The sequence below is a fragment of the Phyllobates terribilis genome, unplaced genomic scaffold (genome assembly GCF_046119375.1).
Source record: "Phyllobates terribilis strain yellow unplaced genomic scaffold, ASM4611937v1 Scaffold_1__5_contigs__length_1240528914, whole genome shotgun sequence".
Taxonomy (NCBI): Eukaryota; Metazoa; Chordata; class Amphibia; order Anura; family Dendrobatidae; genus Phyllobates; species Phyllobates terribilis.
In genome coordinates, this window is record NW_027362761.1 from 110,098,252 (window position 1) to 110,115,049 (window position 16,798).

A 16,798-nucleotide genomic window follows, 5' to 3' on the forward strand; every position below is an offset into this window, starting at 1 on the left:
AATTTGGCGAAAATGTAGCAATTTTCAAACTTTGAATTTTCATGCCCTTAAATCAGAGCGATATGTCACACAAAATAGTTAATAAATAACATTTCCCACATGTCTACTTTACATCAGCATAATTTTGGAACCAAAACTTTTTTTTGTTAGGAAGCTATAAGGGTTAAAAGTTGACCAGCGATTTCTCATTTTTCCAACAAAATTTCCAAAAACATTTTTTTAGGGACCACATCATATTTGAAGTGACTTTGAGGGGCCTTTATGAGAGAAAATACCCAAAAGTGACACCATTCTAAAAACTGCACCCCTCAAGGTGCTCAAAACCACATTCAAGAAGTTTATTAACCCTTCAGGTGTTTCACTGGAATTTTTGGAATGTGGAAGAAAACAATGAACATTTAACTTTTTTTCACAAAAATGTTACTTTAGACCCAATTTTTTTCTTTTCACAAGGGTAACAGGAAAAAATGGAATACACAATTTGTAGTGCAATTTCTCATGAGCGCGCTGATACCCCATATGTGAGGGAAAACCACTGTTTGGGCGCACTGCAGGGTTCGGAAGAGAAGGAGCGCTATTAGACTTTTTGATTGTAAAATTTGCTTGAATAATTAGCGGACGCCATGTTGCATTTGGGGAGCCCCTGATGTGCCTAAACAGTGGAAACCCCCCACAAGTGACACCATTTTCGAAAGTAGACCCCTTAGGGAACTTATCTAGATGTGTGGTGAGCACCTTGCACCCCCATGTGCTATACAGAATTTTATAATATTGAGCCGTAAAAATAAAATTTTCACATTTTTCCCACAAAAAATGTTTTTCATCCCCTAATTTTGCATTATCATAAGGGTAACAGGATAAATTGCACCATGAAATTTGCTGTGCAATTTCTCCTGAGTATGCCGATACCCCAGATGTGGGGGAAAACCACTGCTTTGGTGTACGGCAGGGTTCGGAAGAGAAAGGAGCGCGATGTTGGCTGGGATAGGTTGCAGACACCATGTCACATTTGAAGAGTCGATGACATGCCAAAACAGCAGAAACCCCCACAAGTGACCCCATTTTGTAAACTACACTTCTCAAGGAATTCATCTAGGGAAGTAGTGAGTATTTTTTAATTTTTAAATTTATACCATTGGACAGTGAAGAAAACATAATTATATTTTTACCACAAAAAATGTTTTACCCTCAGATTTTACATTTTCACACAGGGCAATGGATAAAAATGGTGCCGAAATGTGTCACACAATTTCTTATAAAAGTGGCAATACCTCATATGTGGCTGTATCATACCGCTTAGCCATACGGCGAGATCTGGGAGGGATTTGACAATTGGAGAACAAATTATTGTAGAATAAGCATTTGGATTTGGGAGCACAAAATTTTCTGAATTTCTTTTGGGGGGCAAGGGCCATTTCGCTTTTCCAGAGCCTTTCTGCTACCAGTGACTTGGAAGTCCCTTATATTTTTAACAGATAACGGACCTGAGTGGGGACTAGCTTTTTTTGAGGACTGAGTTGAAGCTTTAATTGGGAACATTTTACGTAACATTTATCCGGCGCTCTAGGCTGAGCACTTACATCAGGGTTTCCATCTAAATTTCCAAGTGATGTAATTCAGATGAAACCCCTGCGGGATCCATTCACTGTAATAAGGCAGCAGAGTTACTCTGGACTCCGTCTGGCCTCTGTTTAGCGGTGTCCTTTTTTTCAGAAGTGCACAAAACTGTGGCCAAATGCACTTTTATGCACGCCTAAAACAACTCTGGTGTAAGTGCTCAGCGCAGAGCGCAGGATAAATGTGAGCAGAGCCTTACTGCGATCTTTGGGAGACATAATAAACAAATCAGTAGCAGGTGAAGAATTGGTTTTATTTATTTTTACGCCATTCCTCATGCGGTATAAGTGATGAGATTACTTTATTCTTCGGGTTGGTGTGATTACAGAGATACGAGATTTATATCGGGTTTTTATGACTGACAGCTGTCACACACTAAAAGACGCTTTTTTTGCAAAATCTAGTTTTTGCATCGCTATATTTTGAGAGCTATAATTTTTCCATATTTCGGCTGACAGAGTCATGTGACGGCTTGTTTTTTGCGGGACGAGTTGACATTTTTATTGGTACCATTTTTGGGTACGTGACATTTTTTGATCGCTTTCTATTCCGTTTTTTGGGAGGTAAAATTAACAAAAAACAACAATTCAGGAATTGTTTTTTGAGTTTTTTTTATGCCATTCTGCGTGTGGTAAAAGTGATTAGGCAGCATTATTCTTCGGGTCAGTACATGTACAGTGATACTACACTGTATATTTTTTTATGTTTTGGCGCTTTTACACAATAAAACAATTTTATAAAAAAAATATTTTTTTTGCATCGCTTTATTCTGAGAGCTATAACTTTTTTATTTTTCGGCTGATGGAGCTGTATGGCGGCTTTTTTTTTGCGGAACAAGATGACGTTTTCAGTGGTACCATTTTTATTTCCATTTTGCTTTTTGATCGCATTTTTTTCCACTTTTTGTTTGGCGATATGATGAAAAAGCATAGGTTTTTGCTCCCTCTTTTAATTATTTTATTACGGTGTGCACAGAAGGAGTTAATTAGTGTGAGAGTTTTATAGATCGGGTTGTTTCGGATGCGGCGATACCAAATATGTGTACTTTTTTTGTTTTTGCATAAATAAACGGATTTATTGGTTTAATATTTTATTTATTTTTATTTATTTTGTGATTTTTTTAACAGTTTCAAAACATTTTTTTGACTTTTTTTTTACATTTTTACTTAGTCCCTGTATGGGACATTCATTTTCATTTTTCTAATCACTGTTCTCATGCAATGCAATAGACATGTTTTGCATTGCATGAGAGATTTGCTGACAGTTTCACACTGTCTGTCTCCTGCTAGACTTCAGCTGCAGGCTGAGTCTAGCAGGACACCATATATGGCAGATCCGGAGACGGTCATGTGACCTCCGGCTGCCATGACAACGGCAGGTCCTGTAAGATATCAGGGGGCCGTCGGAGAGGTAAGTGGACGACCCCTCTCCTCTCACTATCTTCTAAATGCCACGATCACTATAGATCGCGGCATATAGAAGATAGCAAAGGGTTAACATCATTGGGACCTGATCCAATCAGGTCCCGATGATGTCCCCTGTCAGAGCTGTCGCTCTGCACCGCACCCGTAGCGCTTGCAGGACCCTGGGGGTCCTGAGGGCTGCGGGACCACCGACCGTTCATAAACGTCGGCGCTGCACAGAGCCCAGGCAGCGCCGATGTTTATGTACAGTGGGCGGTCTGGAAGCGGTTAAACAATGTTTTACTTCAAAGAAAGAATGATCTGTGATCCCATGTTGTAATATCTGTGTATACTCTTTTGCTCCCCCCCCGCCCAGGAGCTGTGGTATGATCAGACTATGTTCCTGTACGGTCAGACACAGCCATTATATAGTACACAGCAGGGGCACATTTATAAGATTATCTCAGCTCAGGAACATTGTATTTAAATACATTTAATTGTGGAAGTCATTATTATTCCAAGATCTATTGATTAAAATTAACCTTTGTTCGTGGGAAAACCCCTTTAAAGGCAATCTATCACCCCCTGGGACGTTTGTACCTATTAATATGGACATACAGGTAATAGAATGGTTAAATTAGTCTTACCTGTATCTCCATATCTGTGGTCTTGATGTGCAGAAATCGTGTTTTATTCTGTTATGCTAATGATTTCTTCCAGGCTCTGGGGCGTGAGGTGCCTGGAAGAAATCTCTGCCTCCTGTCTCCATTTGAATAGCACATCCCTCTCATCAGTGACATGTAGTGGTGACCCCGGAATCCCACGCCTGCGCCCTGCAATCGTGCAATTATACTTGCCTATTGCTCCCTTCTATGGACAGTGGCTTCATCGTTCTTCTGCCAATACCCAAACAAGGGAGGAATAGGCAAGTATAATTGCATGATGGCAGTGCGCAGGAGCGGGATTACGAGGCCAGAAATGCAATGGAGGGGGGTGCTATTCAAATGGAGACAGGAGGCAGAGATTTCGTCCAGGCACCTCACGCCCCAGGGCCTGGAAGAAATCATTAGCATAACAGAATAAAAGACGATTTCTGCACATCAAAAAAACAGATATGGGCATACAGGTAAGACTAGTTTAACCATTCTGTTACCTGTATGCCCATATTAATAGGTACAAATGTCCCAGGAGGTGACAAACTCCTTAGGATGTCCAGGGTCTTTTATTTTAATAGTTAAAAAAATCGGAAATTTCTAAAAAAAAATGAATTGTATTGCCATTTTCCGAGACCCATAACGTTTTCATTTTTTGGTCGATGGAGCTGTGTGAGGGCTTAGTGAGGGCTCATTTTTTGCTTGGTGAATCGGCAATTTTATTCATACCATTTGGGGATAGATATGAAATTTTTATCTCTTCTTACTGCATTTCGTTTGTGGCATGGCCGCGACCAAACAACAGCAATTTTGGTGTTTTTTCTATTTACAGCGTTTACCATTTAGGTTGATTAATTTTATATTTCGAAAGATCAGACTTTTCAGGACGCGGTGATACCAAAAATGTGTATTTTTTTTTTGTGGGGGAAATGGGTGCGATTTGTATGTGTTTTTAATTTTTCACATTTTTTTATACTATTTATCACACAGCTTGTGCGCCCGACTTGCACCGTACATGTACGGTAGATGTCAGAAAGGGTTTAATATAATATTGACACTCTATATTTGGATTGTGTCAGAAACTGTGGTGAAGAGCTATTAGCTTTGTTCTTCCTAATTGTAGTGATCTCAGAGGTCTGACACCCACATATAATACACTGATGAGTGTTTTCAGTTGATCAGTGGGAACACTGTTAGCTAGTTATCAATTTTAAATTTCAGAAAACTACTTGAACAAAATAGCAATGGAGAAATTTTGTATTACTTTATAATTCAACCAACTTAAAAAGGATGTCCAAAAGATGTTTGCTACCTGGGAGTTGGATTCTGTTAAAATAACAAAATAAATCACTCATGTACTGTCACATTGGATCCAGACCTCTCTGTAATCCACACTGGCACGGGGAGCGATCATGTTACCATTCAACCAGCCATAAGACCGCAGTGGCTTGTGGCAAGCCTCAGCTGTGAAGTGACTTGTATGATTTTCTGATGACATTTGATTCAAGTCACCTGACCGCTACAGCATACCACAAGCTACAGAAGACCCGTGGCTGGTTAAACAGCTCAATCATCGCTTCTTGAGCTAGTATAGACCATGGAGCAGCCTGCTCTGGATCTCGGAGGATGACAGCAAGTCAGCATGATCTATTTTGTTTGTTATGTGTATAGGTTCTAACCCCTAGTTAACAAGCACTTCTGGCAATTCCTATAAGTTCTGCATTTGCTAACACTATCACACACTGTCATCGATCTAGTCATTTACATATTGACAGAACTGTTTTCATCATTTGCATCTGTTACATTTTTTAAACATTTTTTATTATTTTTCACATAAAATGCAAAAGTGATAAGAAGTGATATATTCCATCCAAAGGGAACACTGGAAAACAAATTGCACAGTAGAGCAACAAATACTAATGAGAAAGTGACTTCTCATGACTTGAGAAGGTGAAATTTTCAAAGAATGCAACACATTTGACTAAAAATCATTGCTTTAAAGTAGTGCAGAGAAAAAAACAAAACATGAAAATCAGAAATAGTTGTATTATGGTATTTTATAAGCAATAGATAAGTAGCTATTTTTTAAACTATTTATTGAACAGCTCGAACTAAAAAAAACTGTTGTAAAACAGTTTGAAATATTGTCAAATTTTTGCATAACTTGTAAACATTTAGCTACTTTTGCTTTTTTATGATAGCTCAGGCTGCTTTTTGGGCACAGTTATTGGGAGGTTTGTGGCCCAAAGTGATCTGACAAATAATCATAATTTAAAAGTGGCATAAATGAGGTCAGAAATGAACTCCAGTAGATGACTGATGTACATTTCCTATTCTGCTTTTGGTAGCTGGAAGATATGACAAAATCATTAGGAGCAAGTTGGTCATGGTGCGTGCTTTTAACTTCAGTAGACCCAAGATCAAAACTGGCAAAAAAAAACACTGAACAACAATGTGATTTATAAAATGACACCACGAAAGGCAGCCACTACTGTCTGAAAAAACATTGTGGCCTGTCTCAAGTTTACGTGAGGCCAACTGGATATTCCACAATCTCTCTGGAGATACTGTTCTTTGGACAAATGAGATAAAAAAATGATTATTTTTTTTGTGCAAATGCAAAGTGCTATTTTTGGAAAAAAATAGAGCTGAACACCAATAACAAAACCACAACCCTGAGGAAGCCATCCTTGAATATACGCATGGTGTAGTCTTTTCTCCGCAGTCCGCATTTGGAATCATATCCGTATGATCCTTTTCATTATTTGTAGCTCCAGGCTAGAATAATTTTTTGTCAATATGGTAATAGCTTCCCAGTGTTCAATATTATTATGCACTAATTTACTATTTACTGCAGTGTTATCACCTATTTATATATTGCTCTATTTTGTACATTGGATGCAGCTGGTAGCTACTTTCTATATTTGCATTATGATTGCATCCAACACATTATCACATTAGCCATGTGTGTGGGGAGGTCTATAGCATAAATATATCTTTTGGGGCCAAGACCAAGAGCTTCATGCCTTTTGGCAATTTGTGTTTTTGGATGTCTCTTGTATTGAGCCGCCTTGATACATATTTTTTTATAAGATGATGTATGTGCAGCAGTTTATGTGGAAGTAACTTTTCCTTCAATGGGCAGCAATGAATTTAAATTTGTATCAAAACATTTTATTAGCTTAATTATATTGTTTGTCTAGAATTGTGACTTAGACAACAGTTACATTTTCTCACATTACAGGAATATAAAGTGGCAACCAAAAGTTTTGCATTTTTTTTTAAAAGTGTGATTACTTCTATCTGGTTGTTGTGATACCATTTCCCTGGTGATGAATTGAAAGTGCATGAAGTTGTCACCATGCAAGACCTTAATTTTAACCAAAATACTTTTGAATATAGGTATGGTCATTTAATTAAAGAAAACTGACTGCCAACAGTTTTGCATATACTATTTATTGATCACAATATAGAGAGTAATTCATTGTTTACAATGCCATAACTTAGTACTTTGTAGCATAACCTCTTGCTTTAATTACTGCACCACACCGACGGGGCATTGAAGCCACTAGGATATTCAAGACATCTTGAGGGATCTTGCTTCATTCCACTTGAAAATCCACAAACAATTCATCTTTATTGCTATGGGTACGGGCCCCAACTCATCTCAAAGGTTCTCTATCAGGTGATTGGCTTGGCCATTGCAACAGGCGAACATTTTTCTTTGTTAACCAATTTTTGACTAAATTGGATGTGTGCTTAGGATCATTGTCTTGCTGGAATTTCCATCCCATGCCTACTTTGGTTTTACCATGTGGCAGCATTACATTCTCCAGTGTATCCTTGTACATGGTAGCATTCACATTTCCATCAATTCTATGCAGAGAGCCAATAGAGCCTTGCAGCGCTTGGGTCCTGGGTTCAAACCCCACCAAGGACAACATCTGCAAGGAGTTTGTATGTTCTCCCCATGTTTGCGTGGGTTTCCTCTGGGTTCTCCGGTTTCCTCCCACACTTCAAAGACATACTGATAGGGAATGTAGATTGTGAGGCCCAATGAGGACAGTGCCCATAATGTCTGTAAAGTGCTGTGGAATTAATGGCGCTATATACGAGAAGTGAGTAAAATAAATAAATAAATAGCAGATGCAGAAAAGCAGCCCCAAACCATGACATTGCCACCACCATGTTTCACTGTAGGTGTTTGGTACCTTACATAATTACGTTTTCCAACAGCGCGGTATATATAGTGCTTGCTATCATTACCAGATTGAACTTGGATTCATCCCACCACAACACCTTAGACCAATCTGTCTCTTTCCATTGGCTGTGTTCTTTGGCAAACTCAAGTCGGACCTTTTGGTTCTTAGCAGAGATGAAAGGCTTCTTGACTGGAACTCGTGCATTCAACCCTACTGCTCTTAGCCATCGCACCACAGTTTGGCGACTCACTTTGACCCCATGTTCTTCGTTCATTTTGTGCGAAATCCGTACAGCACTTTTATGGACATCAGAAACTGACTTTTTCTTAATAATGTGATCAACTCTGGAGGAAGTTTTCCGTGGTCGTCCACTTCTAGATTTGTCAGCTGTTCCATAACTTTCTTTTTATCTCTTTAATATACGTGACCCTTGACTCTGAGAACAGTTGAATTCCATAGCTATCTCTTTTTGGCTTTTGCCTGACTTCACTCTCAGAATAATAAGCTTTCTGACATCTGGTGATAAATTTGGCTTTGTCTTTGTCATGTTTTAACCTAAAAACACACACATAAAAAAAATTTTTTAGGCAAAATTCGACTACCCATGACAAAATCTGAAAAACATTTGGCCCTGCAAATGTTGAAAACTAACACATAAAGGGATAAAACAATGTCAAACACAATTTTGGTCCTTATAGCTGACAACCATTTGCTTCCGGTTTACTAAAATGACTAGGAAAATGGCATAGCAACAATCAGACAGAAGTAATCACACTTTAAAAAAAAATGCAAAACTTTTGGCTGCCACTGTAGGCAGTTCAGTTGTTCACTTGTTTTTTTTTCTCCCAGCTCTATATCCTTTAAAGGCACACGCTTGTGTATAGCAAAACACAATACTTACTGGATTTCGGACATCAGGCAATGTAACCCACAAAGGAAATACAATTGGTAACACAGCAAGATACACAGGTATTTTACGGCTGCTAGAAGGCCATGCTAGGCTTAGAGGTTGGTCACCTTCTTCAGAAGAGTCTGCATCTGCTACCTGGGGAAGAGAAAGTGAATAAAGTGAGTCGGGTGCATCACTTTGAACGTGCCTCAACTTATCAAGAAAACTTATCAAACACAATGATTCTCAACCTAAATCAACTTAGGTATACTAAGGAACAGTTTGTGCATGATTCTCGGGGTTTTGAGGGAGCCTTAAATGCTGGTATTACTGGTTGGCCATCTGTGATTTACTGTCTGCTAACTTTTTATAACTTTTTAAAGAAACTTCCATTGGATGACTGTATACTCCCTCCCACTTTTTACTTTTGCCTTAGACCTATATGCTTCTTTCCACTCCTTTCTTTCTTTACAACTATTTTTCTATATTAAAAAACATTTGCTTTTTCAGACTTTTTCTATTTTGTTGTTTGTCACTGTGTGAAATATTTTTGATTTCTCCAGGAAAAAATATATCTTTGTACCGTGTTAGCCAATAGATAGAAAAATATTACAATACCTTTTAATGACTAACTGAAAAGATGGTAACAAATGGCAGCTTTTGAGACTACTCAGGTCTCCATCAGGCTCAGTATAACACAAAATCTGAAGAATCACATATTTATACACATCAGGACACAGGAATAGTGCAAATATTAACATCAAATTTTAATATTTTTGATATCTCTATTCTTTTGATGGGGTTATTTAATGATGTTCTTTGCTATCTTTGTCTCTGAAAGTGTCATTATGCTGTTTTACGTAATATTATACAAATGTTTACTTTCTATTTTATTGCAATGTCTTTGTTTTTGTTAAAAAATATTATATAGTTCCTGCTGAAGCCAGTTTTTACCTTCTTGACCAAACAAAATTTTTCAAATCTGACTTGTGTCACTTTATGTGGTAATAAGTTTTAAATGCTTCTTCATATCACAGTGATTCTGAGACTTTTTTTTTTTTTTTGCAGCACATTGTACTTTATATTTGTCTCATTTAGGTGGATAAAATTTGTTATTACTTTTATGAAAAGATCAGAAGTTTGTCAAAAATGTAGAAAAAAATCACAATATTCAAACTTTAAATTATTATGCCCTTAAAACAGATCGTCATAATAATAATAACATTAACCATATGTCTACTTCACATCAGTATCATTTTTAAGATGTATTTTTCTGTCTTAGGATGTTAGAAGGCTTAAAAAATTTTTTTTAATGAAATTCAGGTGACTTCGAGGGGCCTATATGTGAAAAAAAAAACAAGCAAGACCTCATTTTGAAAACTGTATCCCCTCAAGGGATTCAAAAATGCATTCTTGAAGTTTGTTAACTCCTCATTATTTATTCTTTTACTAAAATGTTACACTGACAGGATGCTTGATAGGGCCTAACAAGCCACAGTACTTGTCAGACCCCTGAGATCATCCTTTGACCTCTGGTTGCCATGGCAACCATCAACAAGCCACTATTACGTTGGGGAGGTGGCGGTGGGGTGAGAGAAGGAGCCCCCTCCCACTTACAACCCTCTGGATACTGTGATCGCTATTGAGCATGGCATTTACATAGAGGATTAAAGAGCCAGGGACCTAAATGTATGTTATTATGTGGGAACCACTTTCACATTTTGATGTTTGTAGTTTGCTACAATAGAGATGGTAACTTTCTAGTAACTGTCATGTAAAGGTATCAGCTACATAAAATGTTTAGTAAAAAGCGATTTAGGATGGGCAAATTGAATTGTCCAGAATGTGGTATTGAATGCAACTTAATGGCTAAAAAGAATTTCTAGGATGTAAAAACAAACACTCATTTGATAAGTAATATAGAATGAAACATAGGATGAGGTATCACCTGTGTTTCTGCAGCCTCTATATTATGAGTGACATTTCCATTTTGAACTGGACCAGCAGATTCTTTGGGTGGTGTCACTTCAACCTCAACATTTGTACTGTTTGGAAGATCATTTTTTTCTAAAATGAAAGGATTTGCAAATAAATATTACATAGCATATTCTGTAAATACACATGCTAACAGCAGCTGTTCATACATATAAGATAGATGTCAAAAGTGATGGAAGCTATCATGCAGGCTCATTCTGGGCTTAAAGAGAACTTATCTTGTCCGATAACGCTATTAACCTGCATATATACAGTTAATCTGCAGGATAATAGTGCTATGAAGGTGCCCAGCCACAGTACTGAAATTGAGGCACCTGTGAGAAAATGAGCGGCATTTCTTCTGTGAGTTTCTTCTTACTGTCTCCCCATAAATAAGAAGCTTTAGTACTGGCCTGGGGAGGGGTTTAAATGGCGACCAAAAATTTAGACCATATAATCCAAGGTAAAACCACCCCACACATGTGTAACATTCGTAGTTGCACAGGGTACATCACTTGTCGCAACTGAATGTGGTGCCACCGCATGCACTGAATAAAGCTACAATCCTAGTTTATTGATTGTACAGCAGCTGTCTGGTAGTGTCATCTGTACACTGTATCATTGTACTAGATAGATACTGTAGGGTACATCATAGGGAGAAAATCAATACAGGAAATTGCAGAGGGCACCATTAAAGCTTATGACCTAACCAAAGGAATTATTTTTACTTCTGATAGAAGATACTGGGAGCAGTTGGGCTTTTAACGCTGTCCTCAACTACTAACTACTCACCCACTACAGGTGATGTCTATTTGTGACCTACACAGAAATGTTATAATTTTAGGGAGATTTAAAAACGTACTAGCTAGGAAGATTGTAAAAACCTTTTTTAAGAATTGAGCAAAATGTATATTAGATGAAACAAGAGCAAGTGCTGGACATTGGGCTTGTTAGAAAAATAACAAAAATTGTTGGATATCTGTGGCCTGACATTGTAGGAATTCTGCCAACAAAATGTATCTGCTTTGCAAATTATTCTTCATGTAACATGGATCTTTTTAAGACCTGTGCCTCAAATACAATTGCTGTGTTGGGCTCAATATTCAGTTTTATCTAAAAGTCTTATACGGAACCTCAAGATGTTCTGAGCTACTTCAAAGCTGTCTGCTTTTTTATTTTGACTGCATCCGGCTCTCTATTTAATTCCTAAGTAAAGTTATTGATAACACATGAGCTACAATGTGGTACAATACAAAGGGTAATTACACAGTCTAAAATAAAATGGTTATTTTACATTTGTTTGTCCATTAGAAAACTGAATTGATATATTTTGATCATCTATTTTTTTTTTGTTAGGCCATTGCAACATCTGGATACACATGCACACATCATACATATTGGTTTTAGTTATTCCTAAAAGTAAGACTTACCTTCATAATTGGCTGCTCCATTTAGTCTTTCGCTGTCTTCCACTTGACATTTCATTTTGGCCATTTTGTGCAGAATTGAAGCCTTCTCTTTAAATTTTCCTTCAAACATTTACAAAAAAAATCATCATTATAGCTATTTGTATATCAATGTATTAAAAGCAAGAATTACTGGAATAATGCAATATGGAAATTTACAAAGATTTTTGGTATTCTAATATTTTAATTACTTAGCTAATCTATAGCCACACTAGCATTTTAGTTGGGGCAACAAAAAACCTCTCCACTTCTTACTCACTGACATAACAGATAAGCATGGATAATAAGAGAACATAGGTAACTGTACCTTAGGCGGTTTTAATTGCTTATTACCAAACACCTCTTTAGTCCTGCCTCAGGAATTCCTGTATCACCTGAACATTTACAATAAGTGCATTCAGCAAATTTTAGGATGCTTTGGTTTTTATGTATGTTTGGTACCAGCAGATTAACTTTCCAAAAGCATAAACAAGACGTGCTGCTAATGATTCCAAAACAAAGACTTCAAAAGGACAAAAAACCTAGTAAATGTGATAGACATCGTAATCATATATTAAATTATTATATTGTAGCTAATACATGAAGTACAAGTTCTGAAAAAAATATAAATATCAGAATAAAACAAAAACATCTGCTTATTTTAGTATACACAAGGGTATCTATTAGGAATAAATATCTTGAAATATGGATAGTATATAATTAATAGTTCATTCAGCCCATCACAAGTGGAGAATATAGCATTTGCGTAGCATTTTCAGACGTGTAAGTCTGAAGTCATAATTTGTTAGTTACAATGCTCTTTTGATCCTTTGTATATCCATTATAACACGTTAGTGTCAGTTACACATTCTTAAGCAAAAGCCAATTATTTTTATGTCTATGTGGTTGAACAATCCAAGTTTTGTCTTATTGATGACATACACCCAACACAGAAGACAAAGCAATCGCTAAGCTCTGATTAAAAAGAAAAATTACATATTTATGACAAGTGAGAGGTCCTCTTTAACCTTAAATCATGACATGTTCATTATAAAACTGATGGAAAACTCAACGGACACGATTCATCAAAGCTTTCAAGCCAGAATTCTGTCGTAAAAGGATTGAAATCACAAAAAGTAGGCGCAACTTCCAAGTTGTGCCTAAATTTTGTGACTTTTGCCATTTTCAAAACAGTTTCTCTCAGCTCAGCCAAAATGGGTGGAGCTGAGGTGGGACGTCACAGCTCGTCTTATTCATGACAGTCAGTGGCGTTCTCTACGCCAGTAATCTCAATCCAGTACCTGACTAACTGACAGATTTCTGGCATGGTGCACGAGTCGTTTACCACTCGTCAGATGTTCCAGATTCTTGAAGATGTGCCCACTTCTTCAAGAATCAGGAGTGTATGACTCCTGCATGCCCCCTCATCAAGACTGGCATGAACAACGCTGGTCTTGGTGAATCAGGCCCAAAATGTATGTCCTTTAATGCTTTGTTCACCTAGCGTACATATGTTTTTAAAGCACTGTTACTACAGTGATTACTCACAGTATGTATATGGATGACACACTGGTACGATGATCTTCTTAGACTGATGAATTTCTCCTACAAGCGAAACAGTCGTTGCTTTGATGCTGACTGTACCTTGCACTCCCAATACAGTGTGGAAACACTAAAGCTGTGGAATAGTCCTCAGCGAACGCTGTCAAAGGGTTTGGACATTATTTTCTTACTGATGGCCTATCCCTTGTATAGGCCATCAATATCAGATCAGTTGGAGTGATAAATCAGACATCACCGCTGATCAGCTGTTACTGACACCGACAACGTCCAGAAGTTCTTGGATGCTACCGGAACACAGCAGCTCCATCATTTCTATAGTGGCCGCAGCCAAGTACTGTAGATCCACCCCCTATTCTATAGTGGCCACGAGCGTGTACTGTGGATCCAACCCCTATTCAAATAAATAAGGATCTGTAGTACCTGGCCGTGGCCACTAAAGTTTTGATGGAGCTGCTATGTTCTGGTAGCATCCGAGAATGTCCATCTACCACCGCTAACAACTGATCAGTGAGGTATCGTACCTTCACCAATTAGGTATTGATGGCCTTTTCTAAGAATAGGCCATCAATAAAAAATGAATTGTAGACTGTTCACTGTGAGTAAAGTAGAGCACTAGAGATAGACCCCATAAGGCCCTGGCTCTAATCCAGGTGTTTAGAGCTAGAGTTTAAAGAGTAACCGTTGTTTTAATTTTTTTTGCATAAATCAATAGTACACATGAAAATAGGTAATTTTCTAATATATTTTATCAGAGAAATGCGCTTCTTTCTTCCCCTAGACTGATTCTTATTTTCAAAATTCTCAATTTCTGGGCAAAATCAGTATTCAGTGAAGACAGATTTTTCAATTAATGAGGCATAATCATTAGTAGCAACTGTCATCTTCTATGTAGCAGGGAGGGGGAAGGTGAAAGGAGGAGCTAAAAGTGGAGCTCTTCCCTCCTCCTCACCCCTTCCATCTATATAGAATCTTACCAGAAGTAACTGTGATCTCCTATTTCAGCAATGTAATAATCTGTCTTCACTAATGATCAGTCCTGGTGGAGAAAGAAGCAAATATATAACAAAGTTGCTTATTTTCACGTGTACTATTTTATCAAATAAAAATTAAATCAACGGTTACTCTTTAAAAAGGAGCCATTGTGAGATTCTACAAGATGTTGTGCTAACCCGTGATTCTTCTTTATGATTGTTATAATAACCTTCAAAACCATTCGTATTGCTCCAATATATTATAAAAGAAGATCATTGCAAACCTTAAAAAAAAATAATTTAAAGTTCTTGCTGTTTTGTTTGTATAACACCTATTCAGATTTAAATATAGTCATGGTAACAGACTACAAACAAACCCTGTATAGTTAAATGTTCATTCAGATCCTGCAGTCGTTCAGTACTCTCTCCTATCTCTCCCCAACTTCTTGGTAACTTACCAAATATATATAGGGAAATGGAGAGGGGATATGGAGAGTATGACTGTAGGATTAGAATTCACAAGTTTCTTTGCTACTATGGAGACACATAGATCTGCATTAGAACTATAGACACAGTACAATTTTTTTATGAAGACTTGCTTCATTAGTATTGAACATATGAAAAATAATCATGAAGCCTGACATGGCCTCTATTGATGAGCAAGCATGCTTGCTACTGCTTGGTGCTCGCCCGAGCATCTCACTGCTCGAGATGCTCGGCGCTCGCTGAGTATTTTCGGGGTTGCTCTGGGGGAGCTTGGGTCCCCTCCCTGCATGTTTGGCGCTCTTTAGAGCGCCAATGAACATGCAGGGATTGCCTGCCACACACTGTAATGCCGCAGTCATGTTGGTTGTGGCATTACAGTGATTGGCTGGCAGCACAGCATCATAAGGTCTATATCAGACCTGGCACCGCCATGCTCGTCACAGTCATTCCAGAATCAGACAGTGTAGGGAGAGCTGCTGCTGAGCTAGGGAGAGATTTGCTTGTTTCTAGTTAGTGTAGGTATACCAGACTATATTAGAGACACATATCCATCTCAACTAACAGTCCTTCTGAGGACTAATCCATCTGCAGAGATATCAGTGCTAGGCAGGCAGGGTATATAGCAGACTGCAGTGCACATAGCAAGAGGGTTCATTCCAGTTCTGTCTGCTGCAGCTCCAGACAGGAAGAGGAGGAGCCTGCTGTGAGCTGCGAGGGCTGTGTTTGGCGTGTGGAGAGAGCTCCTGGGAAGGGAGGTTTTTTTTTCCATCTGGGACTTTTGTCTGCCCCCTTCCCAGGAAAGCAGGCTTGTTCTGTGACTGGCCTCCGGCGGGGGGCGGGAGGAGTACCACCCCGGCTAGGATGACCAGGTCCGGACAAGGCAAGGGGTCCGGCATGAAGACTAGAAGGACCCCAGAGGCCATGGCCGCGGCGGCTCCTCCCCCCGGAGGTAGGTCGAGTACAAGCAGGGGTGCTGCAGTGGTGCCCCTTGAGTGGGGCACCAAGGTGGCGAAGGAGTCCACTGTTAACTATGGCTCCCGCATCCATGCGCACCTCTGCGAGTATGAGGATGCCTCAAAGAAGCTAAAATCCCTCTGGGGGGAGTTGAGGGTAGCTCAGGAGAGGTCCGACAGGGCCTCTAACAGCAAAAAGCCTGAGCTATCCGCCGCGGTCAGAAGGATCAAGAAGGCCATTCAGGAGGTGGAGAGCCGACGGTGTGCCATCCTGGCCAGAAGCGGGCCATTCAGGGAAAAGCTCGAGAACGATGACCGGTTCAGAGCCATGGCCGGTGGATCTCTGGAGGGATCACGGAGCTCCAGCCAGGTGGCGGTGGTGGAGGAAGAGGACTGCGAAGAGGAGGTGGCGCCCTACCCGCCATCTGGTGGCCTGGTAAGTCAGTGCCAATAGCACCGGTGGAAATAGTGAAATGGTGCATAAAAAGTGTGCCCAAAAAACAAAAAACATCGACCCCAGTACGCATGGGAGTGAGAGCAGGGCGAGTGGGGTGATTGTGGACACAAATGGGGATGGTGTGGGTATGGATGTGTCTGTGGTTGAGGATGCAAATGGTGGTGTGTCTGCAGTAGGGTGCATGA

The 16,798-nt window shown here is 39.0% G+C and overlaps 1 protein-coding gene across 4 annotated transcripts in view; it reads right to left on the reverse strand.

Moving 5' to 3' along the window:
* SLC24A2 (solute carrier family 24 member 2) overlaps positions 1 to 16,798 on the reverse strand; it is a 443,547-nt gene that overhangs the window by 27,374 nt on the left and 399,375 nt on the right. For all 4 annotated transcript variants that reach the window (XM_073665915.1, XM_073665934.1, XM_073665926.1 and 1 more), the window contains 3 exons: positions 12,169 to 12,267; positions 10,713 to 10,831; positions 8,777 to 8,920 (listed from right to left, as the gene is read on the reverse strand). In XM_073665915.1, coding sequence (XP_073522016.1) covers positions 8,777 to 8,920; positions 10,713 to 10,831; positions 12,169 to 12,267 — 362 coding nt within the window. The remainder of the gene's footprint in view (positions 1 to 8,776; positions 8,921 to 10,712; positions 10,832 to 12,168; positions 12,268 to 16,798) is intronic.